General features: G+C 53.1%; 4 protein-coding genes across 4 annotated transcripts; 1 reads left to right on the forward strand and 3 right to left on the reverse strand.

Moving 5' to 3' along the window:
• Positions 1–1,404: 1,404 nt before the first annotated feature.
• Positions 1,405–2,977, reverse strand: BDZ83DRAFT_594514 (histidine acid phosphatase; the record flags this gene model as incomplete). The annotated part of the gene is made up of 2 exons (XM_060506722.1): positions 1,405–1,518; positions 1,574–2,977. The coding sequence occupies 2 exons, from the start codon at positions 2,975–2,977 to the stop codon at positions 1,405–1,407; spliced, it is 1,518 nt and encodes a 505-aa protein (XP_060357542.1).
• A 1,364-nt stretch (positions 2,978–4,341) lies between these two features.
• Positions 4,342–8,556, forward strand: BDZ83DRAFT_736260 (uncharacterized protein). The gene is made up of 4 exons (XM_060512990.1): positions 4,342–4,620; positions 4,696–4,870; positions 5,152–5,155; positions 5,684–8,556. The coding sequence occupies exons 1-4, from the start codon at positions 4,469–4,471 to the stop codon at positions 8,191–8,193; spliced, it is 2,841 nt and encodes a 946-aa protein (XP_060357543.1). The 5' UTR covers positions 4,342–4,468; the 3' UTR covers positions 8,194–8,556.
• A 476-nt stretch (positions 8,557–9,032) lies between these two features.
• Positions 9,033–11,991, reverse strand: BDZ83DRAFT_758656 (DNA ligase I; the record flags this gene model as incomplete). Its single annotated transcript, XM_060515069.1, has 5 exons — positions 9,033–9,569; positions 9,640–10,408; positions 10,461–11,610; positions 11,673–11,827; positions 11,966–11,991. The coding sequence occupies 5 exons, from the start codon at positions 11,989–11,991 to the stop codon at positions 9,033–9,035; spliced, it is 2,637 nt and encodes an 878-aa protein (XP_060357544.1).
• A 595-nt stretch (positions 11,992–12,586) lies between these two features.
• On the reverse strand, positions 12,587–17,448 carry BDZ83DRAFT_724947 (dehydrogenase E1 component-domain-containing protein; the record flags this gene model as incomplete). Its single annotated transcript, XM_060512707.1, has 9 exons — positions 12,587–13,095; positions 13,156–13,610; positions 13,679–13,812; positions 13,929–14,083; positions 15,261–15,450; positions 15,510–15,858; positions 15,917–16,279; positions 16,330–16,925; positions 16,981–17,448. 9 exons carry the CDS (start codon positions 17,446–17,448, stop codon positions 12,587–12,589), a joined length of 3,219 nt encoding a protein of 1,072 aa, XP_060357545.1.
• Between the last annotated feature and the right edge of the window lie 1,625 nt (positions 17,449–19,073).

Consider the following 19,073-nt stretch of genomic DNA (forward strand, 5'->3'; position numbering starts at 1 on the left):
GGGAATTTTTGTGCCCTGCGCTGTGCAGAGCTCCTTCCAACCCGTGTCAACGACACCATCACCAGCTGAGGTTTGCGATATTACCTGCAGCTGGCTAACGGGTTAGCTGGTCCAACTGTGTCTCCACGTGCTCCTGGCGAATTGGAAGACCCCGCAAGGGCGGTCGGTGTCTTTGATTTGGCTGGAAAATCATGCCGGCTTCTCTTGTTGGAGACTTTGTAGTTGAATGTCGCCTTGGAGCTTGGCTCTTTCGAGACAGCCCACCCCGCGATGTCTGGAGCTATGACCTTTACCGCTGGCGCGTTCTGCGCCTTTGGCGGCCTCCTCATTTCCCCGTTCTTGTTGTATTCTCTCCTTGGATAGAGCAAAGGATCATAGATTATATCGAGGAGAAACTTCTGAACTTGGATTCTCTGTAGTTAAGACCGACAGCTTCAATGTCTCATATAGTTGACGATGCCTCGGGACTTGGGGGTTTGATGCCCTGCCCCGTCGTAGTAATGCGAACTGGCTCTATTTATTGACATCACCTATCTTAGACAGGACTACGACTTTCCAGCCAAATCTAAGTCACTGCCAGTACTCCTGAGATTCGCCGTCGCTTGCCTTCAATCGTCTCACGGAAATGCGCAATACGTATTTCTTGAGAGTCATTCTCTAAAACGACATCCCGCTTGCATTGGCATCGCAATCCGTGTCCTAAGAACTTACATCCAGCAACTCGAGGCGAATAAGCGCCATGTTTCATACCTGGAAGATCATGAAGTAAGGAATAATAAGCTCTTGATTCCTAGCCCTACAGGATGCAACGATTGAAATTCTCAGGATCTAGCGCAATCCGGGCGTAGCTCAACAGATCTGCACCCTAGTACGGCGTGCAGATGCCACTCGCCCATTGTCCGAGCATGCATGCTAAGGCTGGCTATCAGACACCGCGAACCGTCTTTAGTAGATTCTTGGGATACATGAGACGCCGAGATGCCCTCAAGCTCTTGGCGCCTATAGAAATTCCAAGATGATTAGATCGGACAAAGTTTTCATCAGATCTTATCACACAAGTCTTTGTGTTCTTTGATGGAACATCAAGCTTCTAGTTCAAAGGTCTTGGAACCCATTTCTGATCATGGGCTTTGGGAGATCTCTAGCTCTAAACAGACATGTAACACGAATACATAACCTCGCCCTTTGAAGGATGGTCCCTGACACACTCAACCCCTGACATTGACGAAAAAGAGGAAACTCAACAAAAAAGCAATGGGTCTATGTAGATCGTGACGCTACTCAGGGTACGGTGACCTGCCACTCGTCTATGCACAAAGCAACTTCTCCTCTATCCTACGTAGTCATTACCACTACTGATGTCTCGATAATAAACTTGGTGACACCTAGCGGTTCTGGAAACCATTAGTATCCTGCCGGTTCGGGCTTGACCGGAAAGGCGGACGCATCATGGTTGCCACGACATTCGTTCTTCCAGTCAACAGGCGTGTACTTGTCGACAATCGACTTAAAGGCGGCCTAGGCTTGGGTCAGCTACACGCGATCACCTCATAAACGAGGTCTGGAAGCTTACCAAAGTACAAAAGGACTCATCGCCTTCAAGATGGTTGCCAACAGCCTTGCAGCCGGGGATGGTCACTGGCTCGTCATTGTACCGAAGCCTTACGTAGTAACCGTCTAGCTTCTTCTTCTCGATATCTGTCAATACGGGGGTCGGCTTCCGACCAATGCTTGGCGGAGCCGTACCCGGCACCGTCGTGCCGGTGGAGAACCACGAGCCGAACCAGCTCTCATTCTTGGGTGCCTGCGTTGGAATCGATGGAACCTGGGGATCGCGGAACATCTCAACAGCGATATGGCTCGTGAACGGAGGCCACTTGTCTGGACCAAAGGCACCCAGGCTGGCTAATATACCCGCAAGAGTGGTATCATGGCAGCCGCTCATACCAAATTTGATAGGCTTGGGAGCTGCGCTAGCTTGCTTGACCTCGTAGGCTCCGTCTGCCGGACTGTGTTCGACGCTTCCGACCATACGAGCGACAATATCGCCCATCAAGCCACCTATGCCAAGTGTACGATACTCTTGGCTCTCGCCGTATCCGCTATACCATTCTTCTACACCAATTCTCTCAATGATGGAGAGTACCTTGGGATCGTAGAACTCCGAGGGTAGCTTCGTTTTTGGGCCGTGTGCGCGTGATGCGTTGATGGTATCCATGATTCCACTAAGCCTAGGCTTAGAATCGACGGCAATGAGTTTACCATCTTCCATCCATTTCCCGAGCTTCTTATTCAAGTAGCCCATCTCTGGAGTGTTGTTCCATCGCTCAGCAGTCCGCTGAGCGAATGCGCGGGCGAGAATGTTGAATCGCCGGCAGTGGCCTTCGTTGGGAAAGAGAGTCTCGTCTGGCTGTACCCGCCCTAGGATCGTGAGTGCAGGGAGATCGGGTGCCCGATGCCTAGCCGGATATAGGCCAGAAATGGCTTGTTGGAGAGACTCCAGAGCTCGCGGGACTGGCGTAGACCTAAGATACAGAGACTCCGCGTCGGTGAGGTCTCTGGGCAAGAAGCCGAGTTGATCGACGTAGAGGTCACGAAAGCGTCTGCCTAGTTGGTGGGTGGTCTCTCGGCCGCGGTCCGTAAGCATGCCATGATCACAGATATCGTCAAGCTCGCCATTGGGGCCGGCAACGATTACAGGACTATCATCTTTAGAACCGAATCCCTCGAGACGCCTCTTCCAATCAAGGTATGAATATTCACCGGCGTCCGGATCGAGAACAGCATTTCGGAGGTGGCGAACGGCACTGCAATAGGGCCAGTACTCCGGAAGGCCGGTGTTGGGAAAGCGAGGGTTGACGGGAGTTCGTTCGCCGTGCCGGAGAAGGATCTGCACGAGCTGGAGCTTGAGCTGTGGAGGGTACAGCTGGCGCAACTCGGCGTCGGTGTAAGGTTGGCGAGGTTCAAGGGTAGTCATAGCTTCGGAGAATATTCTACGGCTCGGATAGGCAGATGGAGGAGATCAGGGAGCCCGGAGGAATGCTTGCGAGACGAGGCCAGCCGGGGGGAGCACAAAGAGTAAGCTCAACAAACAGGGTAATGCATGGGACGATGACAATGGCAATGGAGGGTGGGAAACGAAGCTCGAGAGCTGTTTGTGTTTGTGACAAGACGTTGGGGGAATCTGTTTGGCGAGGCGGTTTGGTCTAAGCCTCCTTGAGTTACCTTGTCCTTCTCTGGATGCTGGAGGGCAGTTGGGCAAGGTAGGTACCTTGTGCTTGCCTTACGTACTCCATACTGCAAATCGCGGACGATGCACTGGATTTCGCGGGGCAGGGATGCGACACTGAAGCCGGGCCAACATGGCAGTCGCGGTCGCGGGCGGGTGAGGCTTTCCATTGGGTTGGCGGCTTGGCCTAGCAATGACGTCCCTCATAGGCACAAAGACCTCGGAGACGCAGGTGCAAGCGCGGGTAAGGTCGTTAGCTGCACCTGCAGATGTGTCTGGTAATTAGTGGGGCGATAAGAATTCTTATCTGATGGAAAGGCCAAACACCAAAGTCCACCTCTGTCCAAACAGTACTGAGGCTCCAGGTCCGTCCGTGGGTGGATTGGAAGCCACGAAGCGAGGAAACGTGCTTGGTGCTGGATGGCTCGGTATAGATTGCTGCATTGGGCGTGCCGTACATCAGATCAACCCAAGCAAGAGTCCGGAATCTGGAATCACCATGGAACGTCTAATCAGGCCAATCTAAATCCTCGAGCCTCGAAGTTTGCAAGTTTGAGGTTACCATCAGGCCATTTGACCGAGCTTACTTTTGCTAACAACACCTTATATCCGCATGTTCTCAGATACCCGAGAGTATGCTTTCCAAGTACCGTTCCCAAGGTAGGCATGTCAGGTTAGCAAAGAGGTATAGGTACCCAACTCCTTGGTAGACCACATTTATGCATTCATGATGGATTCACGCTGGATATTCATGTCGACACATGTGAAATTGGTGTTCTCCCTGTCATCCTAAAACCGTTGGTGCTGATAGCGTTTGTCCATGTCCCCTCTACAATTATAGGCATCAAAGTCAAGCAGCAAAATCGACGGGAAAGCCTGACAAGCTGACTTGGGCCGATCGACATGGCAATGCCGGATCATCGGGTGCCGCAGGGTCCGTTGCTGCCGGCCGACCAAGTGGGCCATGAGCATTGGCCAATGACGCAGGTTCCAATTGGTGGCTAAGACACGGTGGGGCGGGAGCTAAGACGCAGACGGCGCATGTGATTATGTCAGTGGCATTGGGCAGAGAATGGAAGAAATAGGCAAGAACCTTGGAAAAAAGATACGCCCGCTGACTACTACACCGAAAAAACAAGCATTACTCGAATCCCGGCCTCATCCTAGGACGAGGGACACCTAGCGATTGGATCGGTCAGAGCGCCCCTGGTGCAAAACAGCGCAACGGCGGAGAAGAAGATGAGGGTGAAGAAGGAAAAGAATATGTCCATGGCTTCTTCCAAACCCACGTCCCGCACACTGGCCTTGATAGAGCAAAAGCACAGCTACCTGCGCAGCAGCCTCCCACTTATTGCCGTTATCCGTGCCCCTCTGACAGAAAGGACGGTTCGGTATGGCAATTGGAAAGGAAATGTCGGTCGAGCGCGGGAGAAACAGCAGTGAGATGAACACACAGCGATCTCTAGGCTAGCCGCATTCGATATCTGGCAGTCTGAGCCTGAACCCCTTCCTGCCGGAGATCTATTCGATGTACTCCCGAGAAAGGATACCCCTGGTTCTCGGGCGAGGGAGGCGCAGTTCTGTGCATATCAGACTTCTGCTCTTTACTCATTAGCACCTACCGTCTACGCAACTACTACGGTACGCAGCGGGAAGAACATCAGCAAGCTTCCCTTTCATGCTCCAGTCTTCAGGTTGTGCGGTCGTGTGTGTTGGCTATTACCCACATCTCGGACTGAGGCGAGAGTGGTACCTTGCCGTTCCTTAATCGAGTTTTCTGTCAAGGCAAGGCACGCGCGCACGTCAAACGTAAGGTGCATTCCTTAGTCCATAGGTACGGATAGGTAGGACGGGTACAAGTGGGCACACGTGGGCTACCCTCCGTATAGATACGCGGTTAGGTACTCTACTTTTCTAAGTAGAAAGGTACGACTACCTTATGCACCCTACTATTACTACTGCTACCTTAGCTTCTCCTTCTTATATCACCTACGCGGTGCTTCCCTACCCCTGCTCCAATTATCTGGTTCGTCATTGTCAAATCTACGTCTTTTCAGATCGGAGTGTTACACTGAATCATCGTTTCTAAATCCCACCACCTCGTCACACACAACCTAGAGGCCCTACACCTCAGCAAGGCACATTTCTATCCTTTCGCCTTGACTGGGCCATAGGTATAGCCCTCGACCCAGCTTTTCCCCAGACTCTTGAGGTCCTCCTTTACCTCGCCGTGTCGGTTTTGTCCTCTTGTTCAGGTCAATCTCCCGTACTGACCTCGGTGCAGCACCGGCTGGTGTCCACTCTTACTCTTCCCAAAAAGGCCATTGAGCATGTGCCATTGAGCTAACACCCGGAACGCCCGGCTGCCAACTGCAACTTTCATAACTCTTATACGCCCTGCTATCCGACAATTCGATTTCTCAGCACATTTGACGAGAAAACTCACGATGGTAGCCATGTCTCAAAAAGAAGGCATCAATGAAAGGAGGAGGTCCCCGTCCCCGACATTAGAAAAGGTCCCATCCGAAGATCCAGTTTATGGTGACGATGATCAGGATGGCGCCCAGTCCGTCATGCAACCTGCATTGAGTGTTGTTGCAACTCGACTCACCCTACCACAAACATCCAAAGCGGAGAGAGCTGCTGCATTGGAGAGGGAGAGGGAGAGAAAGTCATCTGGACTGTTCCTGCCTGGCACCACGACCAGTGACGATTCCGCTAGCTCGCCAGAACTAACGCCCTTCCCCGACGAGATCCCTACCAATTTCGAGACCGAGTCGGACACTCCCCTCTCACCAGCGCCGCCTCGCAGACGGGAGTCTCAAAAGCTCCAAAAAGCTAGGCCCGCCCCAAAGGAAGACCTGCCTTCGCCATGGCAGTCCAGTCCACGGAACATGATATTTGGTGGTGGGGACGGTGAAGCGCCAAAGAGCGCCCTTGAATCCGTATCTTTCGGTCAAACCAGACATAAACGCTCATCATCTACGGGAGCTGATGCGCTAAAGAAGTTCTCGAATGCTTTCTCTTCGTTCCCGGCTCCTTCAGCAATATTTAACTCTTTATCCTTCTTTACTGCGGCCGCAGAGAAGGCGGAACCGAGATCGACGACGACGACGACAACTGAACAGCGGAAATCCCCTCTGACTCAGAGTAGAAGGCCTTATCATAACACAGCTGCCATATCTAGCGGTGCCAACGGTCTTCCTCGTGCGCAGACGATGGCCAATGAAGCATCCGGTAATCGTCCGTCCGTATCATCTGGGAGACCTTCTACTACAAGACCCCGCGTTTTGAGGCGAGTTACATCCGATGATTCGCTGTTGTACCATTCGCTATCCCGCACATCGTCCATCGGTGACGACGATGGCAGGTTTGATCACGTCAGGGAAATGGCCAATGTGAGGATGAAGGCCATCAAAGACAGTCTACCCGAAAGACCGACGTTTAAAATGCCAAGCCTACCCAAACTGGGGTCGTCACTCAAACTCAACGAAGACGCAACGGGCAAGGCCGTCCCCGAAGCTCCAGCACCCAAAGTGGACAACGACGGACTATCAAATCTAGATAGAGTGCTGGAGACGTTGACTGGGGACATAGTGATCCTCGGCGGTTACCGTGGTTCGATTCTACGATCAGCAGAGCCTCCGCACCACCAACTATGGGCTCCAGTCAAAATCGGACTCAACATGAGGAAGGCGGACTTGGAGGTCGGCCTTGACCCCGAAGACGAAGAGTCAATGGAAGAGCGCATCATCCCATCAGGCATGCTTCAAAACATCGGCCCCATCGATATCTCCAGAAAGCTATTCAAGAAGATTGCCGCCTGCGAAAACGTTCGGAAAGGAAAATTACGTTTGCATGATTATGGCTACGACTGGAGGCTGAGCCCTCATTTACTATCCCGCAAGATGGTGGAGTTCTTGGAAAAGCTGCCATGCAACCAGGCGGATTCGAAAGAGCCTAGAGGCGCACTAGTTTTGGCCCACAGCCTCGGTGGTCTCATCACCCGCCACGTCGTCAACCAGAGACCGGATCTGTTCTCCGGAGTGGTCTACGTTGGTACACCTCAGCGGTGCATCAACGTCCTAGGGCCCCTGAGAGACGGCGACGCAGTCCTCCTCAACGAGAAGATCCTGACCGCGCAAGTCAACTTCTCACTCAGAACATCCTTCGTGTTTCTGCCCGACGACGGCTTCTGTTTTGTTAACAAGGACACGAAGGAGGAGTACAATATCGACTTTCACGACGTAAACGAATGGGTCAAATACCGCCTCACGCCTTGTATTGAGCCTCCGCTACCTCCCCTAGTACCAAAGGAAAAGTCGACGACGTTCAGCTCTCTATTATCGGTCCGCAGTCGCAGCTCAAGCGAGAAGAAACAAAACCATGTCTTGCCGCCATCAGTTGCCGACGCGGCCCGGAGGGTAGAGCACGTCCGGGAAGGAGGCATTAACCCACAGATAGACGGCAACAAACCATCACCATTCACAAAGGGGGCGCCTGGCACACCTACGCCCCCTAACCGCGCCAGAAATATCGCCTACCTCGAGCGTACCCTTGCCGAGGTCAAGAGATTCCGTCAGGAAACACAATTCAACCCAGCGCTATCAGAGGCCAACGCGTATCCTCCTCTCGGCATCATTTACGGCAAGGAAGTCCCCACCGTGTACGCCGTCAAGGTTAGCAGCCGCGAGGCCATCTGCCATGCACAAGCCTACGACGACCTCATTTTCCGCGCCGGCGATGGCGTGGTTCTTGCGCGCGAGGCGCAGCTGCCAGAGGGGTATGAGCTGGTACGCGGTGGGCGTGTCAGCACCGAGCGCGGACACTTGACCATGCTCGGTGACATGCCCGCCGTCGGCAAGGCGTTGGAGGCTGTGATTCGGGGCCGAAGGAAGGGCATCGGTATGGGAAAGGTCGCAAAGGAACATGTCAGTAAGAAGGGGGGTGTCGCTAGAGCCTAGAAAGTTTTCGTCCGGCCCTTTCAAGTTTGCATCCGTACAGTAGATAAGGTTAGAAGCCGAATTGTATAGGTTTCTCAAGCCTTACTTTACGGCCCATAGAACCTGGGGTCGAGTGTTTGTATAGCTTGTAGAATAGACGCAGGTGCTACAAATTACAAACATGTTATAACCCATTTCTCACAGGTACTGCCAATATTGGTCAACACTGGTCATGTCAGCTGCTTGGAAATTGACAAGATCATCTTCGGGGACTTGTGTAGCTAGCACATGTCATCTGCACATCTATTACAACGTACGTGGAAAAATGTCCGATGCAAGGTTATTCTTGGCAATGCAAGCTGCAATGCTCGCGGGAAAAAGAAGAAAGAAAAAAAAAAAAACAGAGACGAAGGGAACAAAAGGCAGAGAGAGGCAGAATGACGCAGATCACACATGCATCTGCCGGCGCGGCGGCCACATGCAAATGCAAAGTAGATCTATACGCTTACACATCCCGCGGGATTGCGCTTTTCTCCTCCCGTCGTGAGACATGCGAGATAAGAGGAGAGGAACCGAGCAGAAGTAACACGGGACGAATAGGTAAAGTCCGCACACACATGTCAGTCGGTATTAAGGGAAAATCGCATGTGTCTCCATTTGCGTGGCGCAAAAATTTGAACATGTTTTGCAAGTACCTATGTATGCGATTCTGCAAACTAAAAAGTCATGCTTCAACCTAACCTCCTTTCCCGTCGTGATGAGCGGAAGCACCCGCATATATCGTAATCCCGCCCAGAGCCATGTAAGAACGCCATGATTCGCCAATTCTCTTAGCAAAGATTTGAAACCTTCCATTGTAATTAATACTCGAAATCATCATCCACCGCAGGGCCCTTGCTCTTGGTCACGCTCTCTTGCTTGCGATACATTTCAGCCACCTGGCGACTGGATGTGGCCTCATCGGCCTTCTTGTCATCGCGCACTTTGATGAAGCGCGGAAAGCGCAGACTGATTCCCTTTTCACCGCCGGGGTCGACACCTTCTTTACACCCGGCCTTGTAGCGCGGGCTGAGCGTCAAATCGGCCGTCTTGACCTCCCAGACGTAACGAGGCTCGAACCACACGTCGGGCTGATGTTGCCCGCCCGAGGAGTGTGCGTAAAACGGCTTTGGCCGGTCAATGACAATGTCCGAGAGCTGCTTGTGCAGTTCCTCGAGGACGGCCTCGGAGAATCCCGTGCCGATATTGCAGACGGTTTCATACGAATCAGACGACGGGTTATAGCAGGCCAAGAGGAAGGCGCCGTAGACAGATGTACGCTTGCCTTTGCCGTAATATGCACCCAATACTACGAGATCAAGCGAGTCGCCGATGCCGCTTAAGTAATCCTTTTTGATCTAGAAATATGCAGTCAGCACGACAAATCATCGGCGCAGTGGACGTCTACAAGGGATCCAAGCGGCTTACCTTGAGCCAGTTTCGGCTCCTCTTGCTAGGCTCATACCCGCTCTCCGAGCCGTCCAACATCTTCACCATCAGGCCTTCGCAGGACGCCTTGACACTCTCGTCGAGGAATACTTGGATCTGCTCCAATTCCTGCCCATCCATATGCGTAGCAAGGGCAAATTCACCCTCTACTGGCGCAAAGGCATTTAGCAGGAGCTCGCGACGCTCCCTGAGCGACCTCTCGACAATGGCCTCGCCGTTGAGATAGAGGAGGTCGAAAGCAAAAACGCAGACCTTGACCTTGACATCTTCGATTTTGACGTCCTTCTTCTTCCGCGTCATCAGCTGCTGGAAAGGAAGGACTTTCTTCTCGTCAACATCCCACGCAACTGTCTCACAGTCAAGGACGAAACTCTTCGTATCCTCCTTGACCCAAGTGTGCAATTTGGCAAGGATATCGGGATACTTCTTAGAGAGATCTTCCGAGTTACGGGAAAAGATGGCAGCAACACCATTTGCCGCAGCTGTCGTAGCTCCTGGCAAAGATTGACTGATCTCCTCATCCGCGGACTTCGCAACGTAATGGATCTGCGCTCGTTCGCCATCGTACTTGTATTCACAGGTGAAGGTCTGGTCCTCGAAGCGGTCCAGAACTTCAGTGATAGCTTTCGTTGGTTTTGCCAGCATCGGCTTCAGGGGCACGCCGGGCTTCAACTTGCAGTGCTCGCGCAAGTTCATGATGCCGTGTTCTACCATGGCGGGGATGATGACATCGTAGCTTGGAAGTTCACTAAACATGGTTAGTACGAGGATACGGGTAATTGTAAGACCAAGCCACAAACCTGTAGACTGTCTTGAGAACAGCCTCGGCCTGTTCCACGTCTGTCGTCTTGGGCACCTGACCTTTGGCGTCGGCCTCGTGGAAGACCACAGCTTGAGCCAAAGACACCAGAACAGACCTCTCTGCCAGTCCCAATCGAAGTTTACCCTCAAGGAATCGGACAAGATACTTGGCTTCGCTGGGACCTCCTTTGTCCTTCGTGATATCCACCTTTCCAGAGGACTGGGAATCGGCTGCTGATAGCAACTTCTTGATGGCGTCCACCTTACGGCCCTGGGCACCATTGCCAGAAACAGTGGCGATGCCCATGAGACCCTTGTGAACGCCTCGTATCGTCAAAGCTTTGGGCTTGAACATGGTTGGCTGTGTTGATCTACTCTTGACGGCAACAAGGCCGAGATCTCCAATTTCCTTCTGGTCCTGCTTGATGACTGCGAGACTCCGTCCGGTGGATTCACCAATGGACTTCATGATGAGCGACTCACCAATGCCCAGCTCAATGCCGGCATAATCAGGGGCTAGCTTGTTGATCATGAGCAGAACAGTAGGAAGAAGATCGTCGGGGGTCAGGCGCAGAACTTGTCGGAGGAACAGAGAACAGTGTGCCATAATCTCGAGCCGCTTGGTCGTGAGCTCGATTAAGGAGAAGGTTGTACAGAGCGCGGCATAGGGAACCGGTTCGCCCGCCTTCCAGTCAGGAAATGGGTCCTTTGTTTGCGTCTTCAGTTTCATCTGCACCTTTTCCAAGGTCTTCTTCTTCGCTGCTGTAGGCTTGGCCTCTTCGTCGTCTTCAACAACGTCATCTTCTGACGCAGACTCCGTTGCATCCTCCTTATCGTCCTCCACGACAGGTGTGGGAGACTTGGCGGCTTTCTTCGGTTGGGCAGTCTTGGATGCGTCTGCAGCCTTTGCAGACATCTCTGTACCGTTCTTTTTGGCCTGGGAGGTTTTTGGTGACTTTGATCGGGACTTGCTACGAGCTTCGTCCATCACTTCGTCTTCGTCCTCGTCCTCAATGACACGTTTCCGGCCTCTGCGCGGTCTCTTCGTGGCAGGCTCATCGTCCTCATCCTCTTCGACAATCTCATTCTTGACCTTCGGGCTCGATGCTTGAACGGCGGGACTCGGGCTTCTGGTACGTTTCCGTGGCTCTGTAGTTGACTCGTTAGTCAATTGAAACAGGAGACGTCTATCATATGAAATGACAACACACTGCTAGGAGAATCCCGTGTCTTGACGGCATCTTTGTCCGCATGGTCCTCCTCTTTGACCTCCTTCTTAATCTCCTTCTTCGGGGCTGCCTTGGTGGCAAAGCTCAGCTTGCTCTGCTGGGGTTCGGGCTTGGATCCTTTCGCTCCGAAGAACTTTCTGTAGAGCTCTGTCAGCAGACGTTCTTTAGAACCACACGATAGCTGGAATTGAAAAAAAATCCCGTTGCATTCGTGGTAGTCTTAGGAGCATTGTCCTTTCACACACCCCAACGTTGTCTGAGATGGCTTGACGTACCCCAGCGTCGCCTGCTTTGGCGCCATTGTGATGCCTGGTCGAGTGTAGACAGTGAAGAGTCGAGAATTGGTATGAAACACTGCCCGAAATACGTTTCTTTGACCGATTGAACTGCTCAGAAGGCGGGGAAGAGCAGACATGAAGGTTGTAGGAGGACCCTGGGGAACCTCGACGCGCTTGGAGCAAAAAGAATCGCGTTAAGAGCTCCTGCCTGGTGACGCGAAAAGGACCCGTAGCTGCACGGGCCCACAGAAACTTTCCAGGCAGCATGGGCAGGCACGGTAGGCAGCGACCTGGACCACCGATGCGCCGCTTCGGGCCAAGTTTTCTCAACCACCCCAATTGGGCTTAATGCACTGGAAGAAGACTGTCCGTTGTCGGTCTATTGTAACTGCGCCAGGCCGAGAGGAGGTTTTCAATTTTTATGAGGCATGAGCAGCGTGCATATCATGTCACAGTGTGCTGGAAGTCACAAAGAGAAACTAAAAATTTGTCGAACCAGGAGGATATCTGCAGACCCTGGCCATGTTCAGATTGTGACCACTTCACCCTCTCTAGCTAGTAGGTATTGTACAATAGGACAGAAAGGTTAGGAAACAATTATTCATCATGCGCAGGAATTTAGTTGAAGTAGTAGGTCTCATCAGGGGTGCGGCCACGGATGAACTGGGGCTCGGTACCGGGGACGTAGATGTCCTCGTAGAGAATCTTGGGGGTGGTGTCGGGGACGGCCATGGCCTCAGCAGCGGCAACCTCCTCGTTGACGAAGCTGCGGGCCTCCTTGTCAATGGTCTTGAGCTCGTCCTCAGTGACAACCTCCCAGTCCATGATCTTCTGCTTGAGACCGGCGATGGGGTCATTGGTAGAACGCATGCGCTGGATCTCCTCACGGGTACGGTAGGTGGTACCGGGGTCGGACATGGAGTGACCACCGTACCGGTAGGTAACGTACTCGAGGACGAGCGGTCCGTTCTCAGCAACAGTGTAGTCCTTTCCGTACTTGACGGCGGCCTTGACAGCGAGGACGTCCATGCCGTTGACCTTGAGACCAGGAATGTACTGTCCGCGCTTGTAGTAATCTGTGAGAGCTGAGGAACGAGCAGCGGCGGTACCCATACCGTACTTGTTGTCTGTGGAAAACCGTTAGCACGACCGATGCAATTACCTTTCATAGCGCCCTCTAAACTTACTCTCGCAGCCGAACAGGGCGGGCAGATTCCAGAGCTTGGCCATGTTGAAAGCCTCGAAGACCTGGCCCTGATTGCTGGCACCATCACCGTACAGGATAACGGAGGCGTTCTTGCGACCAGTGTACTGGTGAGCGAAAGCCAGACCAGCACCGACGGGCACCTGTGCACCGACGATACCGTTGCCACCGTAGAAGCCCTTGGTGAACATGTGCATGGAACCTCCCTTGCCGTACGCAATACCCTCGCGGCGGCCCAACAGCTCACCAATGATGGAGCGGACGGTACCGCCACGCATGTAGGCGAAGCCGTGGCAACGATAAGCAGTGATCAAGTCATCCTCGCGGGTAAGAGCGTGCTCAATGCCCACAGCGACAGCCTCCTGACCGGTGGACAAGTGGCAGAAACCACGAATCTTCTTCTCCTTGTACAAGCGATCGGCGGCCATCTCGAGTTGTCTGCGCATACGGTGAGTAACAAAGCTAAAGCAAATACGTTTTTTGCAGAGAAACAGAATTGTCCGTACCTGACAACAACCATATCCTTGTACATCTGCTTCAGCTCCTTCTTCGTGACATCGAGGGTGTACGGCGGGGGGTCGAGCTGGTAGGTCTCGAAGCTCTCATCGCTCAGGGTGATCTGGAAAGGCTCATCGTCGGACTAGAATAGCGTTGCAGGTTAGCAGGATGCAATTGGGCACGCCTTCATATCCGGGGGCGTTTTGTTGTCGCAGCATGCCCGACGAATGTGGCGACGGGAAAAGAGCGCAAACTGACCTGGGGAACTCCCTTCTCCAAAGTTGCCGATGCAGCGTTGGTGGTGACGGACCGGGATGCAGCAGCAAAAGTGGCCGGGGCGCGAGTGCGCAGAGGCACTGCTCTGTTTAACCTGATCGCGCGGGAGAACATCGTGGGGGTGGTGATGATGGAGCCTCCGAACGATGAGGATGAGAAGGGTTCGGGGGAAGGAGGGTGATAACAAATTATTTGGTCGCTGGAGCTCCGAAAAATCGCGGCGTTGGTTGGGAAGGGAGCTGCTGCTTGTTGAAAACTACTAGTCCGTATGAGGCTAGCTTACCTTCACGTGACTCTGCCTCAACGGGATTTGCGAGGTGTGAACTTCGAGCGCGCTGTGACTTTGGCGGGCCCGGCTTCCAACGGTCGGTCATATTCTCGCACGGGTCCCATCGAGTTCGCATTCAGTGGATAGCGAGAGCGGCCTTCGGAGATAGCAGGGAAACAGAGCCCAGCACTGGGTCCAATCGCCGCGAAAACCCAAACCCCTACCTTACTCTATCCGTAATAAGTTACCTTAATGAGGGCAGGTTAGAAAAGAATACAGCATCCGATCGGAGGTACCCTAAGTCTCTGGGAATGCCATTGAACTTGAATGATTGATACCATGGGTCATCAAACTCAACGAGGCCATTTCCTCATCCTTTTCATATGCCAGGAACGATTTCAAAGACCACAACGGAAGCGGCTCTAGACTTTGTCCATGTGGGCACAAAGGAAAAGTACTTCAGGTTAAGGTAGGTACCTTACTCATCACAGATCAGGCCGGAACTCCGAGCCTCGAGCTTCAAGCCTAAAGTCCGTCGCACTTGTTCTGAGGTGGTATACAAGGTAACTCTACAGTACGCTACCTCGGGGTATATTAAAGGTCTGGTTTGGCTGACCGCATGCTCAAATCTGCGTGAGCTCGCATCCAGAAGTCTTAATCCTTCGATTGTCGCCAGTTAAACCACTGAAATTGAATCCCTAATGCTGTCAAACCCATGCTGGCCATCCTTTGAAATGCACATGATGCTTCCTGACCAACTCCAAAAATAGACGACCCCTTTGTCTCTCGAGCTACCTCGATCTAGGCTGGAGAGCTTGTGAAAGATGGTCGTTTCATGACGTGTGATTTCGTAAATCACCAAAAAAACCGCAACGCCTCATTGATGCCATGGTAACGCGGGTGTTCAGTGCACCTGCGACCGAATCCGTATCGCCGCTCAAACCCAAATAACTCGATAAGCGGGAGGCTTCAACGTACGACCGACCATGTCTAGTCGTCATGGAAGAAAGTCTTGTTGCCTCCCTGAAGCGGGGCTGTAGAAGGACCAGCGTCTCTCATGTCAACGTCTTGACTTCCAGCAGCCTCTCGACTGGACCCAGCGACAGTGGGCTGGGTTTGTCTATAGTCAAGCTGCATGGCGCTCAAGGGTCTGTTGGGCGCCTCTTGAAGGACTCGCTGTTGAAGAGAGAGTGGACGGTCGTAGAGAACATCCTCCGGAGGAGAGAAAGACCATACCTTAGTAATATTGGTTAGCAACGAGAATAACCCAAAGTTCTGAAAGAACGACTGCTTACCTCCATGACGGTACGGTTTTGTCGCAAAGCCAGAGCGACGCACTTCTCATCCTCAAAAGCCACCCTCCAGACTGCTTCTCCTTGAGCAATAAGCTCTCTGACCAGGTGACCAGTTTTCAGATCCCAGATCTTGACCCGGCCGTCACTTCCACCACTAACGACCCTCGTGTCATCAAACTGCAGGCTGGTCACGCTGTTATCGTGAGCCGCAAGTCGATGAATGGGGCACATCTTCTCCAGTGACCAAACTCGCACCGAGCCATCTGAGCCGCCTGTGACAAGAGTGTCTCCGCGCATCTGCAACTGACCCACGAGGGAAGTGTGACCCTGCAGGATAGCCAGGCATTCACTAAAATTGGTCAGCATGCCAAAACAGAACAGATCCTTGTAATATCCGTTGCACTTACGCTGTTCTGGGGTCCCAGATGCGGACATTGGTGTCGAGACTGCCAGTGACAACTCTCTTGCCGTCAAAGGCAATGGCGTAGATCTGACTAAAGTGACCTTGAAGCGTCTGGATACACCTGCCCTCGGAAATACTCCAAACCTTCGCCATCGTGTCGTAGCTGCCTGACACCACGATGTCTCCCTTGATCTCGAGGCATCGAACACTAGCGCCATGGCCGACAAGAACGTTTCTGCATAAACCGGTGCGGATATCCCATACTCGAAGCGTCGTATCGCGCGAGCCCGAAATCGCCGTGTTTGCATCAGACATCTTCAGACACCGAACCGTTGATGTATGTCCACGGAGCGTGTGGAGGCAAGCACTAGCAAAGTTAGTACATCTAAGCCGTTGCACCGTTTGAAGTCAACATACCCCGTAGCCAGATTCCATACTCGCACGTCACGATCGCAACCGCCGCTGACGAGAATGTCATCCCAAGGAACCATTGCCCAAACACCCATAACGTGGCCCTGCAAAGTGCGTTGCTGGTTGCCCTTGGTGTCAAAGACGTGGATCTTGGCATTATCAAGGGCCACTATAATGTACTTGGGCGTCAAGTGCAAGCTCGTAACTACACCACCCTCCTGAGTGATGTTCCTGGTGGTGCTAGTGCCACCGGATCTCCAGGCGGCCTCGACGAGATATCGCTGCTTGAAGTGCGACTTGTAAGACCTCATCTTGGGTCTTGAATTGCCGGATCCATCAAGACTGCGGGATCCAGAGGCGTGAGCCGTCATAGGCAGCGCACCCGGGAAACTGCTGCTGGCATAGTCGTCTCCCCATAGAGGCTGGGCGCCAGGTCGAGATCCGCTGCCCATCGAAGAAGCAACCTCAGACAAGCGTCTGCCGTAGTCGTGCTTAACACAAAGGTTCTTCCACGTCATGTCATCGCTCAACAAGTCTCTCCATCTCCGGGACACTTGCGAGGCACGAGCCAAGACCTTGGGGTCATCTATGAAGGAAAGAATCTTGAGTAGATCAAGTCAGCAAAGCGAACCCATTGGGAATTTGGAACTTTCTTACGCGCAAACACAGCTCATCTGGAAGGCTCGTGAATGGATCCTTCTTGAGAAGGGGGCTGACGAACTGGTGAACGAAGCTCAGCTGTTGACTTGTGCACATGTTCAGAAGATCGGCCAGGAGGCGAGTGCGGTGAGGACCGCCAGAGTTCTTGAAGTGATGGCGCACTTTGGCGAGAAAGAAGTCTTCGTCATCGGCAGCATCGCTCCAGTCGAGTTGATGATGTGAGGGGCCTGGCGAGGCAGCTGGTGTGGGCGGGGGAGGTGGCGATCCCGTCAACTGCTGGTCGAAGTCTGCGGCAGGAGTAGTCATGCTGGGTGTAGGCGGCCCTCTAATGTGTCCCGGCCGTTGCGGCATCTTCTCGAGTCTCGTGCTGCTGGAACTGGATCCAGTGTTGAGCGTCATGTCGTCGCTGAGCATGCTCCCTCTTCTCTCGGAGAAACTCAGTGGTCTATTGTTGTAGCCAGCCATGATGATTTGCGATATGAAGCAATCGTATTTGGAATTATCGTCAACTGAGTTTTCGTAGGTGAATAAAACTTCGCCAGCAGGAGTTCCCTTAATACGGTCGTCGAACGTAGATGGATTCGGAGGCTGTTTCGTAATACGCGGAGTCGTTACCGAGGGTTCATTGATAATCGAAAAATAGGGATGGACTCGCGGAAATGTCCAAGTCAGCGCAACAGCTCAAGCGTAAAAGAAGAGAAGAGAAAGGTCCTGGTCAGTGTGAAATCGACGCAATATCTGCCGAGTCTGTCGAGGCGAGGACTGTACGACGGCACGAGGGGGTAATGGCGAATTGTTTGCACGTTGAAAATCAATGCGCAAGTCTCACGGGCTCGAGCGACTCGGATGACGGCACTGACTCGGTTCGACGACGATGTTAAATGTTGCGTGTGAATGCGTTAGGGTCAGGCGGCGGGATATCTCCCATGAGGGAGTGGCGGCGTCGGGTGCGAAAAGTTGAAGGTGGTCGATTCCTAGATCGGAAGTCGACTTGGAACGACGAGAGGTTGTGTTTGGCGGTGCCGCAGCGGTAAGTGAATAGCGTGCGTGCTGTATGTGTATGGGGCCAGCGGGAGACGGGAAGCTTAACAATCGGAGGTGTCAAGCGGAAAGCGTGGGTCGTCTTGGGCCTTGTAGTGGAATGCTCCAGGGCGACTCAATAGAAAGTGGATTGTTCGGTGGTATCGGAGGATTTCGCTTGATTGACGCCCAAATGCCTTTCGCAGCTCCCTGCAATGTAATGTCTCTCGCCTTTTTTGTGGTTGTCGTTGTAGGGAGCGGTGGTAGAGATGGGTAGGAGGGGGGAAGAAAGAGAGGAGAAGGGATGGGATTGGATTGGAGAGGAGAAGTCCAGCTGCAGAGTGTTTGTAGGCCGGGATTGGGGATCTTGGGGAAGAGGGAGTGAAGGAGGAGAGAGGGACGAGATAGGCCCAGGCACTTTGAGGTAAGACAAACTGACTCTGAGCACGCCTACTCCGTACGCCTCTGCGAGAGTGTGTGTGTGGGTGTGGGAGGGATGGGTGGGTGTGTATTCCGGACAAGGAAGAGAGAAGGAAGGAAATGGGTGAAAGAAGTTGGGACTTGGGGACCGTGGCAAGCAAGACCAAGAAAGGAATAGCTGGTGAAATCGGAAGGAGAGATCGAGAGAGGGAGAGAGAGAGTCAAGGCTCGAGACGCAGAGCAAAGTTGAAAGGCACGGTACTTGGCTTTGGGCAGGTAATAAACCAAGCTGGAAGTGGGATGTGACGGTGGAACGCACCTCAGAGGCGAAGGCGGAGGCGGTGGGTGGCCCTGGTTTTCGGGGGAAGGAAAGGATGGAGGATGCAGAGAGGACGGGACGGGAAGGGCAAGGGGGGCGCGACGGGACCGCGCTAGGAGGAGGTGCGCCGAAGAAGGCCTGGGCTCAAGACGATGTGGGTAGAAAAAAGGTAGGTACGCAGGTACGAGGTACGGAGTACAGCGCCTTCCACGGTTGTAGAGTGCATTTCGAGAGGGAATGGAAGGAGCAAACCGCGGGACAAGTACAAGTGCAAGTAACATGGAGTGCAAGTGCCAGTGCCACCCAGGTCACGGTGCATTCGTCTTTCTTT

Source organism: Colletotrichum acutatum (assembly GCF_030867785.1).
Source record: "Colletotrichum acutatum strain CBS 112980 chromosome Unknown BDZ83scaffold_249, whole genome shotgun sequence".
NCBI classification, from domain to species: domain Eukaryota; kingdom Fungi; phylum Ascomycota; class Sordariomycetes; order Glomerellales; family Glomerellaceae; genus Colletotrichum; species Colletotrichum acutatum.

Excerpts from the sequence above, each read along its gene's own strand:
- BDZ83DRAFT_736260 (XM_060512990.1), top strand. The coding sequence starts at position 4,469 with ATGAGGGTGAAGAAGGAAAAGAATATGTCCATGGCTTCTTCCAAACCC. Across the intron at positions 4,621-4,695 it reads CTGACAGAAAGGACGGTTCG|GCTAGCCGCATTCGATATCT; the intron begins GTATGGCAATTG and ends AGCGATCTCTAG.